This window comes from Buteo buteo, chromosome 11 (genome assembly GCF_964188355.1).
Source record: "Buteo buteo chromosome 11, bButBut1.hap1.1, whole genome shotgun sequence".
Lineage (NCBI taxonomy): Eukaryota > Metazoa > Chordata > Aves > Accipitriformes > Accipitridae > Buteo > Buteo buteo.
The window spans coordinates 15,152,678-15,173,542 of record NC_134181.1 but is presented as its reverse complement, the minus strand read 5'-3'; the positions used below and the strand labels follow the sequence as shown (position 1 = coordinate 15,173,542).

At 34.7% G+C, this 20,865-nt stretch overlaps 1 protein-coding gene across 2 annotated transcripts in view; it reads left to right on the top strand.

The window, feature by feature from the left end:
* ITFG1 (integrin alpha FG-GAP repeat containing 1) overlaps positions 1–20,865 on the top strand; it is a 94,106-nt gene that overhangs the window by 2,540 nt on the left and 70,701 nt on the right. For both annotated transcript variants that reach the window (XM_075040180.1, XM_075040179.1), the window contains exons 2-6: positions 1,226–1,298; positions 2,743–2,888; positions 4,564–4,621; positions 5,229–5,303; positions 8,907–9,001. In XM_075040180.1, the coding sequence (XP_074896281.1) occupies positions 1,226–1,298; positions 2,743–2,888; positions 4,564–4,621; positions 5,229–5,303; positions 8,907–9,001 (447 nt within the window). The remainder of the gene's footprint in view (positions 1–1,225; positions 1,299–2,742; positions 2,889–4,563; positions 4,622–5,228; positions 5,304–8,906; positions 9,002–20,865) is intronic.

Here is a 20,865-nt window from a genome sequence, read left to right as displayed (position 1 = left end):
TTCTTCATTGTCATCATTACTTTACCACATAGATGATAAAAAGGCAGGTGAAAGTCTATAGTGTGAAATAAGAATTACAAGTTTTAGCAGTCAACCCACAGCTTTATTATCAAAAGCTTAACCAGCCAGCAGGCTTCTCCACCTTGCTGTGTGCCAACTTTTTCAATCATCTGTGAATGTGTAGTGCAACCCAGGCTTTATTAGCTTGCCAGATGGGACTGCGCTATGCGCCCCTATCCATTTTGAAAGGATTTGTTTTCATTTACTCATTTGTTGGCATCTTCTTGGAAAATACATTTATGGCAGTTATCTTTTTTTCGTAGCCAGGGAGCTTGTATTCTGCTATTTCACAGCTGTGAACTTTGCCACAGGATGATGCTCTTGAAATATGTTATGGTAGCTCAAGTTTGGAGCTAGGTAACCTAGTTCTTGCAGTTTGGGATGCTACTGGTGAGTTTATTGGAGAATGCAGAAAACAAACATAATAAAGGATGAGTAAAAAAATTGTATTTTTTTTCTTTAGCTGTGAACTATAATTTTACTTGCAGAACAGTGTGTGTGTGTGTGTGTGTGTTGTGATTTATTGACTGAAAATACATTTCATCGTTCAGGTTAAATTTTTTTTTCTACCCCAAATTTCAATTATTCGTGCAAAATAAAATATGGACTTTTATTTAGATCTTCCTGAAATAATTAAATGATAGTGGCTTGTATCATTGCCTCTGAATGAGGAAATGCTGCAGGGAACCAGGTTACTTCTGTGAATGTCACTTAAAGGGCTTTTGTCAGCTGACTTGGGAAAGCAGTATCAGATTCTGCTGTGTCAGAGACAGTATTAAAATAATTTGAGTTAGCTTTGAAGCTTTAATTATTTGTGTGGAACTGATGCCTACTACTTTTCCACATGTAATGTTTCTTAACTCATTATAGGAAGTTTTATTTTAAGTGATGTGATAACAATAGCAGAAAGGTCTAACACTAAGCCCCAAAGAAGATTCTTGATATTAGCATTCCATTGAGATGCAATTAGATTTATGGGTTGTATTGAAGAAGTGCTCCTTTTGCTTCTTTTTGAATGAGGAAGAAGTAGGTGTATGGGAAGTCTTTTGAAGTTTTTGCAACTGTGAGGAATGACTATTTGCGGCAGAGCTTTTTAAATGTTGTTTTTGTATATATACCATTTACAATCCTCTTCTGTTACTCATTGTCTTACTTGCTTTTGCAGGAAATGAGTTGATTATCTTTTTGGCTGACCAAAAGGAACCCTACTTTAAGCCCCGTGTTAAGTTACCAATGAAGTAAGTACTGATAGTCAATGGTGAAACAATGTAAGTAGCCATTTTTTTTGAAAGTGCATCTCTGCAGTCAGTGGGAACGTGACTAGAATTGTCTGTGCTGTTGTTTTCTGTTTGGCTGTGTTGTTCAACTTGCCTTTAGAGGTCCAGTTCTTTGACCAGTGTCCTGATTAATTTCCTGATACATTTTTCATTTTATTTGTTTGGATTTTGTGGATCAGATGACAGAATTTGCAGAGATGAGTTTTGTCATGCATATTGTTAACTAACAGGCATGACTTCCCACCACCTTACGGAATTTCTATGCTTTGGGTTTTTTGTCCTCTAATTAGTATTAGAAAGGCCCATATCTTGGAATATTTTTGCAGTTGACTTGGTTTTTCAGGGCTTTATTTACTAGTAAAGAAAGTTATCTTTCCATATCATAGGTTAAGTCTTTTTGACAGGTAGTATTAGTCTCTGTCCCAAGACATGTTTTCAGGGAAATTCTTCTAGTTGCTGTAGTTACTAGTGGAATCCTGCCAATATCATCTGCTTTAGAATGAGATATGGAGAATGGTGTTCTGGTATTTCTGTGTAGAGAACTGTTCCTTTCTAAAGTTTAAACGTGGCTTTAAAAAAAACCCATCAATTTTTAAAAAATGTAAAACAATGGGTGTTTATGTACATATATATGTATAGTTTTAACCATAATAGTATTACAGGATATGTTATTGCTTATGAATAATGCTTACTAATAGTATTATGTCTATTAAAAGTTAAATTGCTGTTATAGCTCAGCTTCATCTTCTATAGTTCTATATATTTTTATTTTTCCCTATTCCCTCCTATCTTGGAAGGAGGTAATTTGTTTAGTGCATTAGAAATGATCTGCTTTGAATTCTTAACAGAATGATCTATGTTCGTTTGTGTAAAGCAGAGTCTCTGTGTAGGTAACCAAGTAAAAAAAGATAGAACAAACAAGTGTAGAGAGGAGTGGTAAGACGTGGCAGAAGGTAGGGGGAGATGACATTATCTTTAAAAAGATCTAGCTATCTGTCTGACTCCTGTTGCTTTATGGTCTTGTTCTTGGAATGCAACCAAAAGATCCTGCTCTCTGAAACACATTTTTGAGGACTGGTTCTAAAAAAATGAAGGGATCTAATGAAGTCTAGCTAACATTACAACAGGATATGGCTGAAGGATGCCTGTTAGCTGAAGTTTAGAGTTAAAAATGTCATCCTTCCTTAGAGGAAGACAGTGTGCAGAATGCTTGATTTGAAGTTACTTTTGCATTAGATAAGGACTTCACAAAAAGACGGATTGCTAAAGGATAGTATTGTATTGGACCAACTAATAACAATAGAGACGAAAAGGCAAGCCTTTGAACACACAAGTATTTCAGTTTTCATGTACACATTTGTACAATTATTTGCATGTGGGCATTTTTGTTTGTTTTTAATTCTAGATCTCTCAGTGTTACCATAACCAGTGTAGTTCCTGGAGATTATGATGGTGATTCACAAATGGATGTCCTCCTGACTACCCAGGCACAAAATCATGGCAAAGATGAACTTTCAGTGTTTATTTTCTGGGGGCACAACCAAACATTAGGTGAGTTGCTGAGACTGCTTATTAATAAGATTGTTACACTTTTTAATACTTCAAAGTATTGTCAGAAAGTTACAACTCACTTACAGTGTAGTGATTGCTTTTGCAACTAAAATAGGGATGAGCAGCTATTCAGCTTCATACCCATATATTTTCTTGCTGTTAAACTGTATGCACTAATTAGTGAAAGAGAACAAAGCTAAAACTCTTGCTTTATTTCATGCAACAGGCATAACCAAACAATATATAGTTTGACAGTAACCTACTAACTGAAGAGCTACTTCTCCTGACTTCCCCATTATTCATGTCAGCTTCACAAAGATTATCTCAAAAGACGTATTTTGAATTTAAAATGCACAGAGAACCTAGTGTAAAGTTTAGTGCATAAACTTTCAAAATATCATACCTAACTTTACCAACAGTAATATAACACCCTTACTTGTGTTAAACCAAATTCTTAAAAGACAGTGACACACTAAAGTAGCTTTTGGGAGAGAAGTGTCTAAAGTCTGTCACTGGAAGTTTTCAGGAGCTTTAGAATTGAGTTTTCAAGAGTCTTTTAGCAGTGTTCTAGGTATAGCTGATTCTGTCTTAGGGTAGAGTTATGGACTTTGTGAACTCTTGAAGTCTCTGCTGACTTTGCTAGGAAAGGGTTTTGGGAAGAGTTTAGGGTTTGAAGAAGGACAGAAAAGCAAAAGAAGATACTCTTTAAGTCCACAAAAACTACTGAAGAATAATTACTATTCCAAACAACTGTGTTATAAAATAGTTACAAGTGAGGCAAGTGATGGCCTTGCTTCTGGCTTTAATCAGAGGTGAAACAAGCAACCTGGGAAAGTGCACTGCATCAAGTATAAAGTGAATAGGAGTTATCTCTAGTATTGGGAAGAATGTGAAGGATTTGGATTAATTTATGCTGTCTTGCTTCTAAATAAACGAATATTGGGAGAGGCACAAATGAGCATGTGGGGCTTAGAAAAGCAGTCAAACGTTAAAAATTCAGGTAATGGTTGGTATGTAGTGAGGCTACTGGGAAGTTATGTGGTGCCTACTTGGGTAATGGAAGTGTGACAGGTCAGTAGAAGGGTACTGTCATATAAAATGTGGAAACTGGAAAGAAGAGAAACCTGGAGAGATGACAGAAATGGAGATGATGTGGCAAGGAGTTTGGATTACAATTAAAAGTGAAGTCTGAGAGGTGATAACCCGATTAGGACTTAAAATCCTTGCTTCCCATTTATGCAATCTACCTCTAATCCCCATTTCAAACACTCAATGTATATGATTAAGAATGATTTTTACAGTGACAAAGCATTAAAGAGAGATCTCTTGTACAATGTTAAGTTTTTAAACTGTCTACAACCCAACTATTTCAGATTTCATGTGTCTGTGATTGCAGTCATACATAGAAATAGGTTTCACCAAGATCTATTTAGAATAATTTGTTGAAGAGTTTAGTGGAGAGAGAAGAAGATTCAGCATTTTCACTGTAACTCACCTTTTCTGCATAATTTCAGGAAGCCGTTTAGCTGTTTATGTTCAGTGGTGGCTGATTATTTTTTTTTTAATTGTAAAATTGATGGTTGTAAATGAATAGAAGAAGAATTCTGTTGAAGTTAAAAATGCAAATGTCTTAACATATTGGTAACTGAATCAAATTAATACTTTCTGTTTTCAGATCTTAACCATAAAACTATGTTAAATAAGACTTTTCTTGATGAGCCTCTAGTAATGGAGTAAGTATGACCCACATTTTTTGGGAAACAACATTTATAATGGTAACTAAGAGCAACTTAAGTATATTTTAATGCTAAAATTTGAAATGTGCTCTTTATCTTTTAAGAACAGGGTGGTTTGTGTAATGTCAACTGGTCTAACAAAAGATGATGAAACATAACAGTCATCTTTACTAATTTTATATATTATATCATCCTGGCAATGGTAACTAAATAAGCTTTTAATTTTTTAATTTCAGTACTCTGTATTATGCAGAAAAACAGCCATTCATGTTTTGGTGAATTTTGTAAAACAAAAACCTTACTGGCTTATCAGACTGAGCAAATATCCCTTTCACAGTGCACTTCCCTCTGTGGGAAATGCTGAACAAAAGAGAGGGGGGATATATAGCTGGAAAATCAATTGCATGGTGTAGTGTAAAATACTGAAAGAAGCATACTACTACAAGCAGCTCAGACAAGAGCCAAAATTCGGAAAAGACTACACAGCTGAAAATTCTTCATTGCTTGGTGGGAAAATGCTGACCAAATACAGGTTAACTTAAGAATACTTAATTTCAACTGCTGTAATGACTAAGGTGATACTGAAACTGTTTTGCATTTTCAGCTTTAATGGAGACTTGATTCCTGACATCTTTGGTGTCACAAGTGATTCAAGTAAGCCACAGATATTGTTAGGCGGGTAAGCTAAAGGTTTGTTTATTAGCATGAATTTTGATAACTTATTCATTGTGCATCACTTCTGCTCTTCCTAAAGAGACTTAAGACTCATGTTTAGCTGGAACTGTGCAAACATATGAATATTCTCTCATTTCCCTGTGTATTCTATGCCACTCTGCATCTAATTTTTGAAGTGTTGTTTTATAGAGGAAGTAGACATTCCATGAGAGCTGAGAAAACAAAACCCCTGTTATTTGATAATTGTTTCTTGGAACAGTTATGGTCTGCTTTATTGAGTACACTTTGATATTTATTATTATAATATGTATTATGGCATTCTGTGCTGTGTAGAAATACAAACCAAAGTTTTTAAGTAGCGTCTGTAGAATTTAAGCTGCGTTTAGTCTAATAGATGAAGTGACAGGTTGATGATGTGAGAAGGACTGGAACAGATCTTAAAATATATGGGATGGCAAAAGGAAAATGTGCAGGAGTTTGAGGTAAACTTAAAAAAAATTCAGCTCTCATCTAGGAAATTGATTGTAATGGGAAGTTTAGACAACATGGGAAATCAAAAGTTCGGGAAGTGCAAAGTGTAAGGGTATTGAGCTATATATTAAGGAAACTATTTCATCTACTTATTGAGATTCATAAAGAGACATAAGGCAGAGGTGACTTTTAAGTAGCAATATAAGTGTGCATGCAAGTGATGTTCTCTGTTTCACATCTTTTGTGTTAAGGAGTGACTAAGGCCACTCTTTGGCAAATGGAATTTGACTAAAGTCTTATGAGGTTGCAGTAAAGGGGACTAAGTTTCATTATTAAAGTTTCTGCTAGCCCTGAAATTTCTAGAATGGGAATGGCTAGCAAATACTGGGATAAAAATGATTATTTTAATGGCCTATTTAAATGATTAGGAAGGACTATGCAAAGTATTATTTTTGTTCAACTGTTTTGGGTATGAATGCTGAAATCAAAGCATAACAAAAGAATGGATCTCTACTGACTCGGAAAAACCAGTCTCTAAACAAACAATTAGGAAACAGCAATTTCTCTAATATTGGGCAAGATGCCAAAGAACTTCAAATCTCTCTTTTGAAAATAAGTTTTAAGTTATTTGTTAAAAACACTATTGGACCTTAGAGAGGGACAGTTCATATTCAGTTTACCTGATACTGCTTTTGTAGTTTGTATTCTGATAAAGAAAAAGAAAGCTTTGGCTTTTGAGAGCTGTTAGGATTGTATATTCAAGGACACAAATTGGTGTGACACTGAGTTATTGAAAGTTTCGTTATTGAACAGGGTGACCTTTTTTTTTAAAAAAAACTAAAAATATGGGTCTGTACATCTTTTCCTGTGACTTTTGCCAAACTGAACTTAGCATTCATTCAGTCCTTGACTTTTTGTAAGGGTTCGGGCATTCTTTTTAAAAGAAGCCTCAAAAGAAGGATACTTAAATTAGAACTCTTTCCCTGATTTAGAGATTTTTCTCTCAATTGTCAAAGAAAGTGCTCAAAAGATAGCAGAAATTATTTTTAGGATGTGAGTTGGATTATAAAGTCAAAATAAATACATTATTCTTAGTTTTCTGATGATATGAAAACCACTTTTTTGACATTTTCATTTAGAACTATTTTCTTTTGATAATGAATAATTTCCAATGAATAACTGGAAAAATTAGGAACTGGGCTTGTGTTTTCTTAGAGGATTAGACCTTTAAGTTAATCGTTTGAAGAAGTTTGCATCTTCTAACTTGTTACTTTGCTGCTTGTAAGTGAAACTTGGTAGCACTGTCTTGAATGTTATTTAGTAACAGTAACATAGTAACTTGCAGCTTGGTGTGTTTCAGGAGAAATCCAGGTGTTGGTGTCATAGCTGTTTTGGTTTGCATACAATCAATACTTAAGTGTATTTTAAAACAAAGATTGTGTTAGGAAGTCTTTGCATTCCTATGTGGCTTTCTTTAGCTATTGTTTCAAAAGAGGTCTGTTACCACTGGAGAAATCAATGAGATGATTACTCTGTTTCTATTGCAACAATATATCAGCTTTCTATTGTGCATCTCCATGGCCCTTAAGGAATTTTTAAATAAGGCATTCTCCCCTGCCCACCCCATCAGTGAGTTTAACAAATCTGTACCTGTTGTTTCTAACTGGCTATTTTCCTTTCCTCAGAGATCATTCAGAAGTGATGTAGGGTAACATCTAAATCTGTAAATGCAAAATATACCCTGCTTGGCAATACGTTTTTGGTCATTAATCCCAACTTGAATTTTATCATTATTACTTTTATTTAAATTGATGGATTATGGAACAGAGATTTCAAATCCACAAGGGTGTTTCTGAACACCTTGCAATGATTATATATTGAAAAATTTTATGAGCTTTTGAAGATACTGAAAAGTGGGAGTGATTTCATTTTGTTGAAGAAATCCTTTCAGTACCATTAGGACACAAATAAACTTACTCATTAGAGCTCAAAATAAGACTGTTATAGGTAACAGCATAAGCAATGTCTTGTATGTGGAAAACAGCTTTGTCAACTGCTTAGAAAAGCATTTTTCTATTTTTTTAATCCAAAATGTTTTAAAATTTATACTACAGCTGTATAACTAACTTTCTTGGCTATCTTAAAAACTGAATACATAGAAAAAAACTATAGAAAATATTTAATTAATCCTTAAGATTAAGTGATTCTTTTTAACATTTCTAAGAGTTATGATCTCTGGAAAGTAATCAGAAGCGTATTTTTTTTTCTTACTGTAAAATGAGTCACGGAACATAAGGACTTTAGTAATATGTATGTAATGTCAATGGAATAAACAACATCATTCCAGTAGTAATATCACTGCTATTGTATAGTGCGTTGTATAGTGCATATTGAGATTTTTCTGAGTGTATCAGCTAAGGATTCTGAAAGTAACATATCTGATGATTCAACGGCAATGACTTTTGAAGGATTTGTTGTATTTCAATGTGCTGCTAATAAGGAAGTTTGCTGGAAGTTCAGTCATTCTTAGAACAGAACCCAGCAGTGCACGTATGTTTATAAATAAAGTATCACCTGCTTGGGAAATGACATAATTAGCCTGTAGTCCATCATAATATGAGAGTTTAATTCTTGTATTGATTTTATGTGACTGAAAATAAAGTCCATTTACATGCAGCGGGCATGAACTGCTTTAACAGCATGTGATTATGTCCATTTTTGCCCATCTTTATTAATCCTACAGTAGATTTCAGAAGTACTGATAGTAAAACTACTTGAAGAAACCAGGGAGGACAGTGCTCAGTGTCTCAAGATTTACAGTTGAAGTCTAGGCACTAAATTTCACTTTATGGGTAGTGATAATTTTCTATGTACAAAAACAGTTGCTCTAGAAAGTTAGTAAAATCTAATTGAAGCCCCTGTGTTATGAATCATCCTTCACAGAAACTTTCAAGCAATTAACTCTAGTTACTTAGTATATTGTAAGCTAAGTAGTAATTTTAGTTTAGCATTAGGAGAATATGCTTTCTGTTCAATTTTATTTCAGGTTTCACAATTATTTTTTTAAAGGTATATTGTCATGACTAACAGTCCCTAAGCATTGATTAAATGTGTTGCTTTTTATTTTTGTCTGTAGGAACTTATCATGGCATGCTGCATTGGAAACTCAAAGTAAAATGTATATACCACACTCTCATGCATTTATAGATTTAAATAATGACTTCACTGCTGGTAAGTCATAAAAGTGTTAAATACCTTCCTATAATAATTACCATGAAGTATACAATGTAATGTATTGCAATTTCCTTCTAATATTTTGGTAAATTTCATGGATGGTTGTAAAGAGTTGGTTCTGGAATGTTGTATTCAGTGTATATATATTGCTACTTCTGATTTTAAAAAAAAAATTATTATTTTAATATCTACAATTTGAAAATACTGGGTTTTAAAAAATAACTGCCAAAATGAATAACCTAATAACGTTTTCTACTTCTTGATTATAATTTAATCAGAACTGATGCTTGTTCTGAATAATTTTGTGTTCACCGTTAAAGCACTGTTTCCTGTTCTTTGTGATGCAGTACTCTAGTATTCAGTTTGCAGCTGAATCAGAAGCAGAGCTGCATTTTCTTCACCTTGAGTCTGAAAATAGTTTTATCGTTCATTCTGAAGAATGTTTTCAAGACTGGACTTATAATTTGTTTCTTAAAGATTGCAATATGACTTCATTCTATTTTGTTGTAGTTAATGCTATCACTGATTGAGAAAATAGCATGTGAGACTTTATTCTTCTATGACTATATGAGCAATCCTATAACCTATTTATAATTCAGTGTTCACAAATGAGTATCGGAGGCAACTTTTCTTATGGTAGATAAACTGTATTCTTCCTTTGTTGGTGGTGGCTTTGTTTTGTTTGGGTTTTTTTTGTAAAATACGCAAATGCAATCTAGCCTTCAATTACCGTGATGAATCTATTTATCACTTACATACCTGGCTCATACCTCCAAGCACATTTAAATATTGTGCTAAACTGAATTTCTTCACACACTAAATGAATTCTGGAATGCTTTATCTTCTGCTAGATGTACAATGTACATCAATTCATATATGGTAGTTTTTGAAAGAGAGCTTATTTTTTTCCTATTCAGTAGCATAGGAATGAGAGAGGAAAGAGTCCATAAATTTAATTAAGATGCTTATAAATGTTGGGGATTAAGTTAATTGCTTTAGTGCGTAGTCAGACCTTAATATTCAGTTCTGGCACATTGCTGCATGAAGCTGTCAAGTGGTAATTCCAACAGGAAAATTAAATATATGGTTGCTTACCATAATCAGTGTCATGTAATAACCAATTCTACCACACTTAGTTCTATAAATCCTTTGGAATTTTGTGTTAGTGGCATGGGCAGTGTAGATGAGCATTCAAGGTATCATTTTAAGATGAATATATTGAAATCTAAACTCACAGGCAGGTTAAGGTGGGAAGTCTAAGTCACTTAGATCAATCACAGACTGATCAATTTTAGCAAGAGTACACAACTGCTAACAGTGGTATGACCACTAATAGCCTAAAGAATGTCCAGAGAGTTGCAGTTACTGCTAGTGATATATGGAAGTTCCTCTATTAAATAGAACTGAAAGTCAGGATCTTTGTATGGGGAGTGCCAGGAGCTTTTATAGATTCACAACTGTATTCATATCTCAAGATGTGAATAGAAGCTTCTGTGAAGCACTCCCCATAGAAAGATCCTGACTTTCATTTGCTTGTAACAGCAAGGATAGTAACACCTCAGGCTGAAATATGTGTTGTGTTACAGCAACCCAAGGAAAATTTTAATGAAAATAATTCATTTTGAGAAGAAAACTGGTGGAAATATTACCATAGAATTATTTTCTTTAAAATAATTTTTTGCTTCTAAGATGGGAATGGTAAATTTTTTTTCTGCTGTCCCTATGAAAATTGGACCAACTGTGAAGAACACATATGTTGCTGAAAAATCATACCTTATCGATGATATCTGATATTTCATGACTGATGTGTTATTCCAAGACTGCCTACTGCCAAAATGAAGTCACCAATTGTTTCATCCTGTCTGCACGTTTATGGCAGTTCACTCACATCAGCTATAGTAGCTGTTCAGGAACTGGGGCTGGTGGGGAACACAGTTAATTTTCACTTGAGTTATTAAGCTGATCCAACTTGCCATGAAGCTTCAGGATTGCCGGAGCCAATGTAAGCACAGAGAGAAGGTTGACTCCTCTTCTAGTAGCAGCAGTTGTAGCCTGCCTGCATGAAATTGCACCTTGAGTCTCATTGTGCCTCTTCCAAAAAATACCTGTTCGGTGTTCTCACCACATCTCCTTTAATTTGTGTTAGTCTGCACAGAGTTGGACGAGTGACTCATAGAAGTAGTCAGCTGATATAAATTAAAAAAAAGAAAAAAAGGCAAAACGAAAAAAACAACCTGTATGTAACTGTCTATATGGTACTGATAGTACTGTGATTCTAAATACACTCTGCCAAACAGGGCCAAAATAAGGTGCTGGTATTACTGTAGTATGCCCACATCTAGTCCTGTGTCTCGCTCTGTGCAGCCTGGATAGACTTTACAGAAGACTGCTAAATGCTTCTCCTGTTTGTTTAGCTCTGCTCTTTGTTAGCATAGCTGGGGCGTTGCAGCCTTACTACACCAGCAAAGAGAGGAGTGCGATTCATACTGTGTTATTTCTCAATGGAGTCAGTGGAGGCTGTTATTTTTGGTTGGCTCAGGTAGAGCTAGTGAAGAGGAGAGGATTCTTGTGACTCAGTATTCACCTGCACTACCATTTCTGAGTTGGAATAAAACCTCATTAAGAATAAATAGGTCCTGGTACACATTAGAATCATATTAATTAGGAGGGAGGAATTGATGAGGGTGCAGGAAAATAGTCTGTATGCTGAAATCCTGTTGTCCAAAAGACTTAGGAATCACGATATTTGATGCTACTGTGGTGCATTTTGACTGAAAAATTCAGAGTATTTACTCGCAGGCAATGCTACTATTCATGGATGTGAATATACAGTTGTACCTAAAATGGATGCAGTGGGGTTTTTTTTATACAAATAAAAAGCAAACCTCCAGAATATGCCATCTTTACTTGTTGATTTGGGGTTTTTTTTAAGACCTTTTTCTAATATTCTGCAATGTTTTGGGGCTCTTTTTATTGTGTAACAGATGCAGCCAATTCCGTGATTTTTTTAGCTGGGCTATTTTTGGCAACTCTATCATTATAAACAGCTTAGGAGATTTAAAGTGTGCTTGACTTTAAAAAAAAAAAACAAAACTCCTCTCAGGGCTGAGCATCTTTTTGCTAGTTTATTGCCCAACTCGTTTTCAACCTGCTGATATTAAACCCTCAAAACGGAGCTTTTAATTGGCATGCTTCTCCAGCTCTGGGTAAAATGAAGTTGAATTGTTACAATTTCATTACATAGAACATGTTCATAAGATGTTTTTAATCCCTAACAGTGCTTCATGAAGGGCTAACTGTGTAAGATTTTTATAATCCAAAAATCCAGTAACCAGAAACAAAGATAATACTAATCTTTCTTGGTGAGACGTAAGCTACGCTGTTTCAGATAGTAATGCTGCTGCTGTTTTGAAATAAAGCATCCTCACGTAGAAATCTTAGCTGCTTCTAATTTTTAATTCAGTAAGTAATTTTCAGTTAGGGATTAAATATTATATAATCCACACGAAAATTTGCAGTATAAAACTTGTACCAAAGGGTCTACGTGTGCTTTACAGGTAAAGATAAAGTAAATACAAAACTTTCAATGGTCTTCTGCATGTGTGTTAAGCGTGTGTTGCTCCAGGGAGAAGTATCTAGTTCACAGAATGGCTGAGACTGGAAGGGATGTCTGGAAACGGTCTAGTCAGCCTACCTCCCATCAATGTCACTGTTTGTACATGCCCTGAGATAGACTGAAAGATGAGGAGAAAATGTGGTGACCCTTGTTAGAATAGGACTACTGGGTGTCTGGTAATACATACTCATATTTGTCATTAGTTCTTTTTAACAGCCAGCTTAAGAAAATAATTTTGAAGCTAATATTAATAGGCTTGTCTGAACAGATCAACTTCAGGTGTATTTTATAGAGCATGACAGTCCAGGTGAGCATTTCCAAAGCAGGCTCCTCAAGTAAGAGGCCTGTCTTAAAAATGTAATATCCTTAGACTGAAAAATTTATATCACGTGGCTTAAGAAAAGAAGTATTTGTACAGGATTTAACTCTTTTGACTCATAGTGAAGGAGATAAAAAGCAACTTCTCTTTGCATTAGCCCACTCAATTCAAAGTAGAAGTGAATTCAGTGTTTCTCAGAAATGTGTTTCAGGTGTGTTAGTCAAGAGATGGAGAGGATGCTGTTCAACTGAGTAAACACTATTTGCAATATGGTTATTACACTGAAGATTTTACAACTGAAACACATGAACTGAACCATAGAGAAAAAGTATTATAGCTGGAAACTTGATAAAGACCACCCAGAAATGATGTAGAGATGGGTACCAATACAGATCATCTATTTAAAGCTAGACAATAGACAAACATGCTTTGTTTATGCCATTGTTGTTGGCATCACAGTCAGCATTTTCAGATAAACTTCAGCTTGGTCCAAAGTATTTAAATTTAGCATGGGTCACTAGGTGAACACTGATTAGACTGTCTTAACATAAGCTCTCCTAGGTGTATCAAGAGTGCTTTATCTAAAGTTGAAATTTTTAGGATAGCAATTATTTTACTACATGTAATTTTTTTTTTTTCCTAATTAGGTAACTTGATTGTTTCTATTTAAAAGATCCTAAAATGTCAGATGTTCATTTAGGGCTAATGCTGTCTTTCTAAGCCAAAATTGTAGTACTTAATTACTCAGAAAAAAAGGATTATTAATAAACAATAAATATGTGTGCACTTAAAGTTACAGGTCTTCTACCAAGAAATCAGGCCATGGCCCTGCACATATTTTTAAAATATTCAAATGTATGAGACAAAGTACCTTGGCCTCTGAATCATACTGTAACTTCATACTGTACATCTGTCAATGTATCCTTGAATTCTATGGAAAATAGCTAAGGTATTAAGTATTCTGTGGCTTATTTGGTTATGTGATTGCAAAGTTTGAAAATACTGCTTTTACAACCTGTCTTGTGTTGAACACTAGCACATGGTATGTATATTTGCAGATATTTCTGGAACTGTTTCTATAAAATGAAGGAAAAAAAAATTGATTTTGGGAAAAACTAAAGTGGAAAAATCTTTAGTCAAATAGCTTGCTATAAGCTAATTGCTGGTCTCTTTACTTATTTCTGATGGTTAATTTTCTTACATTTTGCTTTGGGAATCTAGAAATCTGATGTACCAGAACATTTACAATGTGTTTTCTTTTTCCTTCCTACTTCTTAGTTTAAACACATAAATGTAGATAGTTTTCTTATTGAAAACTACTCATTCAAATCACAGGTAGTATTTCTGTTGTAATCATTTAAACCTGAATTCTGAAGACATTGTAATGCTTGATGTCAGACTACCTGATTATATTTTTGGTGAGTTTCCTCTTGATGGAAGCTGGTAGCCTCACTGCATATAATGTTATCATCAAAGCTTATTTTATGCAATAGAGCTGCATTTATTCTCTATTAAAATAACCAGACTCATTAGGTTTGCAAACAAATTATCTGGCCTTTTAAAACTTAACCTTGAGTGGTATTTTAAAACTGGGGGGAAGGTGGTGGGGGTGTATTTGAAGTCAATTTGTTCTCTCTGGTTTTGCTCCCTCCCTTATGTTTTTTCCCAAAACAAGTATTTGGTAATGCCATGTCACTGTTTCATTCCTTGAACAGATATATTTTTTTAATTTCTTAACTGTTTTAAGCTCTGATAACAGAGCTTACCTGAGAGCTTAGAGCAAATAATGGAGGCATAGAATGTATCATATAAAATACAAAGGATATATTTTGGAGGACCTCAATCTATGTCTGTAAAGTTTTGTTTGTTTTTATTACCTTTTTTTACTACTTACAGATTTGTTATCTCCAATTAAAAATGCTCTGTGTGACATGATCTTGTTACCTCTATTCCTCCACTTGTTCCTGCACAGTGTTCAATACCACAGGAAGTTCCTGCTCATAAGATGAAACCAGAGTTGCTCAAATTAGCTGGATCTGCTGCTGCTGAGATTGGTCTACTTTTGCCAGTGCCACTTTTCTTACTCATAGTTTACCTCACAAAGAGAATTAAAGAATGAGTAGAGATCTTTAGAGAAGAGAAACAGCTATTTTAACTTAAGTTTTTCCCAATATTTCTAAAAGAGCCCATCACCTGTGCTATCTGCTTAGCAGTTTTAATTTAAAAAATGCTGTTATGAAGTGGCTCAAAAGCTACTCCTTTTGAAATTTTTAATTATATACTTATGTAATTATATACACTGGTGGATACTAATATGATATTTTTATGGGAATCAATAACTTAATATAGGTGAGAAGTAAATTGGTTCTGCCCTAAACAGTGTTTTGTTGAGAAAGCATGAATGTAAAAATGGGTTGTGAAAGCACTCTTCACACTGGTGGTCATCTTCGATTGCTTGAAACAATATTGTTCCCTCTCTTCTGAAAATAAACAGATTTTTCTGTCTGACAACTCATGTTTGAAGTGCTAAAAACCAGAGGAATAGTCCCACCTGCTCCGCCTATTCAGAAGCATAACTATTTGGCATAAATCTAATTTAAAATTTTTCCATTTAAGTGATGCTTTTAAATTAATACATATGGATTTTTTCTATAGTAATTTTAATAATTAAGCCTTTAAACCCCTTTCATTATGTTGTGTGCAGTTGTTTATTGTCTGCTTTACTAAATAGTTCCAGTAAATACATATTAAAATTTGAAAGACCTATTTGAAAAGCAGAATAAATTCACAACCTCTGTTATAAGCAAATTTCTTAAAAATTTGCAAACACAAATTAGCTTGTTTGTAATATATGAAGTCCTTTTTTGCTTAAATTTTTCAGAGGAGGAAGTTACTGGAAAGAGTGGTTCCTTGACTTACAGCTTCATGTAACTAGCACTAAAAAATCATGAAAAGTTAATTGCAAACTCATTAGCGTTGGTACTTGTACTCATATTTATATTGTAATCGCTAAATTGCTATAGCTAAGCAGTAGATGTATTCCATTTACTCTAGTACAGTAGTAATGCTAACTTCACAAACAAATCTGAATACCAAATGATAGAGGGTTTCTCTACCTGAATGAAAAACTTATGAACAGAAGCACAAACCTTGTCAGGTTTGGTTTTCCATTTCCATGTAGTAAAGAAATAAAACTGACTATATCTAACTTTTTTGTATAAAATTAGGTTATACATAAATACTAAATGATAATTAGGTTATACATATATACTGAAGTTGTATAACTACAATTAAAAATTGTAAATAACATTTTTAATTTTGTTTTTTAAATACTTTTTTTTTTCCTACTGGTTGGTCAGTCTGTAATGTAAATAGAGGAAAATGTGTAATGTAAATAGAGGAAAGTTACCTTTACTTTTCCTTAGGCTTTATGGCACTTAATGATTTTAATACAGTTGTCACCCATTCTGTCAACATACTGCAAAGCAGAGATTTTTAGTTCAGCACATTATTTACATATACCAATACATATAAGCAGGCATGTTCATATTCTCCAGTAACTTCTAGTTAAAGAATATGCACAGACACACCTGTTCTTCCACAAAAATGAAAATTTTTTTAGGCATGTTTAGAGTGTACACATCTGTGTTTTAATTGGGTAATAATACCTTGTGCGTTTTGATAGTGTTTGGGGGCTTTTTTTTTCCTTTATTAACTTAAACTTCTGAAGTAAATGTGAAATTAAGCTGTAACTTAATGTTGCTCATGCCCTGGTGGCTTCTGAAGACAACTGTAGATGCTGAGGTTTTTAATTCTGAAATAAAGCCCTCTGACATTAAACAGAAAGGTCAAATCAGTCATTAGTGAAATGAATGCCCTATCTATAAATAGTACTGTTTTTTATAACACTCAAAAGTGAAGGAAAATAACAAGGATAATCAGAAGCGAACTTGGAGCAGATTCTGTATGGTTAGGTTTGCAATTTCCTAGTAGTCCTAATAAGAAAAAGCACTGTTTGAAAGTAGGGTTTGTAATACTATCTGCTTTATTTAATAAGATTGTCTGCAGTTTTCCAGTTGGGCTGAAGTTTTCTAAGCTGTCTACCTACCCCCACACTGAACTTTTTCTAACCTTCAGTTGTACTTGCTTAGCCACTTCAACAGACTGAAGTTGTGGTGGAGCTGGTTTGGTATTTGATAACTTAGGGCAATTTTTTTCTCAGTGACCTAACACTTGGTTTTGAAGCATCCTTCCTGAAAGATAGCAAGGTCTCTTTGCTTTTGCTGTTTTAATGAAAAGATCCATCAAATTTAGCCAGTTTGAAACAGGTTTTAGTAATATCAACTAGTGTTTTGTTGTTGTTGTTGTTTTCCTTAATTGCTATAACTGCTTTTCTAAAACAGCCATCAGTAGTGAACATATCATAGATGGGGATTATCGAAGCTTTTCCTTCCATTGTGGCTCTGGACTTTTGGAATTATTTGGATGCTTAACTGAGAGCAGGGGGGCAAAAGGCAGAGATGATGCAGAGAAAGTGGGAATAGAAGTTGGTAGGTGGGGAAGAAATCTAGGCTGAAGGTGGGGAATTTAGATGGCGATGATGAGGAGCAAACACTGGATGAATTTTTGCAAGAAGAGGATGTTAACACATGAACTCGAAGTTATTAGAGGAGGACTGACCTAATAGTCTGGGGAATAAGAGAAGTATAGTTGTGTAAGACTGGGTTGGGAGAAGTCTAGGATTGTCAGTGTGAAGAATACTGTGGGATAAGGATCAGAGATGGACCTGCTGTTGGGTGTAGAGCTGTTTGGTGGGAAACTGCCTATATGATTATTCCTGCATCTGCAGCAAAAATTCTAAGTTCTGTGGTATAAGAAGCTAGGGATTACAGGAAGCATAGCATGAACTTGCTTTCATGTTCAAGGTGTTTGAATGCTGTCCTGCATTTTAATCCATCTTTTCTGTGGCATTCCTTTGTCATGACTGATTGATAACCTGTTGCAATTACATGTTGGGCTCTCAGGAGGCGATTATCTATCGCGCATCTTTACTTGTGTCTGGTTTCTGAGCACCCGTGGCAGGAATGCCATGCTTTTGGTGCCCAAAATGGGCCACCATAAACATTAGTGGTTATGTAATGCTCCATTAGATATATTACATAAAAATGATAAGAAATGGATCTAGGTCAAGATATGGGTGCACTGTGTTCAAATTACTATTTCAGTGTTTGTAGATGTATCTGGGATGACTTTGGCACTGATATAAGATAGATCTAAAGGCGCTAAACTCAATGCAGTCTAGCTGTACAAGTTTTACGTAGCTTTCTGGGGAGATTTTTTAGTCTTCACTGGGCCATATGTTGATACAATGTCAAAATTAGCTGATCCCATCTAATAAAGATGGATGGAACTGCTGTGAGTCCTTTGTAATGAGCTTTAGGTTACTGGAGCTTACAATACAGTGCTTAAAATATCTTCCCTTTTTCAAGCTGGAACATAAATTCTAATAATCTCAGTTTCCTTTTTTTTTTTTAAGAATGAATGCTGAATTCAATGTTTTTCAGTATATGTATTTACTGTTGGTAAACATTGTAGAGCCTGGATAGCAGCATTTTATTACTAAGCCAATTAACTCAAATAATAGCCAACTTTGCTCACCAACTCACTTTTTAGGGAAAGTAAAGTTGTGAGTAAAATGCTAATACAGTGTGGGTTTGTGTCGCAGCATGAGTCAGATGTCTTCTGTATTAAGTGTTTGGTATATATTTAGGTTGTTTTTAAGTCTTGTGGATCTAAAATGCTGGGTAACCTCCTTGATTCTTTATCTTATTCCCAGGCTATTGAACTTTATGAATTTTCCCATTGCTTACGTTGTTTTTATGTTGATCGCTGCCTGTTAAATCAAAAATAGGAAAGCATATTTAAATGTGAACATGCTTCACTTCACATTTGTTTATAAAAAACACTTCCTCTCAGTATTGTTTATCTTTACTACATCATATCACAAATTAAAAATGTAAGAAATGCCCTGCTGGCTTAGTCTAGTTGTCCATCCAGTTAATGCAATATTTTTTCTCTGGCAGTGGCAATAGGAAAGTGGCCAGGCTGATTTTTCTTCCTCCCATTGCCTATTTCCATTATATGTCTCCAGAATCTACAATTGGCATTGAGTTGTTAAAGGTATATCCTTGCCTATTCTTTTTAGTATCCCTTTATGTACCTATTGTCTAGTGAAAGTACCCAGAGTATCACCTTTGTATTCTGTAAATAATTAAGGTTGTTGAGCTCCAGAGTATTTGATTTATTTTTTTTTTTTTTAACCTCAGGTTGTAAATACCTTGTATTGTGCTGTTGTTAGGTTCATCAGCATTAGAACAGAGCATTATGATACAGCCCTCAATACTTTATCTGTGCTTTTAAAACTTGGAGATCTGTGTGCAAATGACTTTTGTTTTCTACAGCTGAAACTGCAACCAGAACTGCCTTCCAAAGGCAATGTGGCAGCATATCTTTAGACAAATGACTTTCCCTGAGCATATGTAATATGATAGGCATTCCTTGTAGGAAAGAGGGGTTGAGTTTTCTTGATGTAGGCAGAAGCAAAACAAAAATGTTGCAGTTTTCAAGATGATTAGCGTATTAAAATACAAAAGGTGTAGAAATGAACTATGTCTTCATTGTTATGTAATCCAAGTACTGAACATACAGATCTTAATGCATTTGTTGGCTCCATCTCTTCTCCTGCAGCCTTTATATATTAAAGAATTTAGTAATAGTAGACAGGGAAAGCTATAGCCGTAGTGGTGAGAGATGTCTGCAATGGACACCATTCCTTTGGGAAAGAAATGCTTGCAAGGAGTTTTTGCTATGGCTGTATAGAAAAAGTTGTTTATAAATTGCACAATCTTAATTGTTTCCTCTCTCATGCTTTTGGCTGTTAGGGACGAAAAGTTACATAGTAAAGCCAGATAGAATCATGGAATAGGTTAGGTTGGAAGTAACTTTGGAAATCATCTGATTTAAAACACTGTACCAAGCAAGGCTTGGTTTTTCTTACAGGTTTCTTTCCTACAAACTTGGAGAAAACATTTGTAATTCTGAACTATACAAATTTGTAAACAGTTATTTGGAGTCTCTAAATTACATTTGCATTTTTACACTGCTGCTGCAAAGAAATGTTTTTGTTTTGCTTGCTTTGAAATCTGATGTTCTTGATCAAAATGGAAAATTACTTGTAAATATTAAGCATTTGATTTGATTTCAGTGCAGGAGGATTTAATCACAAAAACATGCATGAGCATTTGAGGCACATAGCTTCTAAGAAGGCTTAAGGATAAAAAGGACGACAATTGGCAATAACATACCAGCTGAATTGGTTCAGTGGGCTCTAGAACTAGAGGTGGTGTTGCTGTACCTGTATTAAGTCGTCCTATGAGAAATCACAGCTTGTTGCTTTAACTTAGGAGCAGCGTGGCATTAGCTCCTCTATACTATTCCTGGAACATTACCTGCTATCTTTGCCTGCCTTTGCAATTTTACCAGTGGGGTGTAATATTACAGCAGCCTTGGAGCTCCTTTGGTGTGTTGGTTCCATTTGATGTATATGTTATATGCTTCAAGGTAGGAAAAAAGAGAGACAGAGTAGTACATGAAGAGGAACAAAGAGCAAAAGTAATTTACTAACTTTCAAGCGTAGCTGTTTGGGATTGGGAGGGAGTTCAGTGCAAAACAGGCATGTTGCTGAATTTAATCATCTTTAAGCTACCGTAGAGCGCCGTATTCAGCACTGATCTCTCACAAACCAAAGAAATGTGTGGTAGATTGCCTCCTCTGAAAACACAGCTCTATTTTACTGCTCTCAAAATGTGGAACAAGTGTTCACATTAGAATACCTGGTTTGTACAGTGGCTGAACAAAGACTTTAAA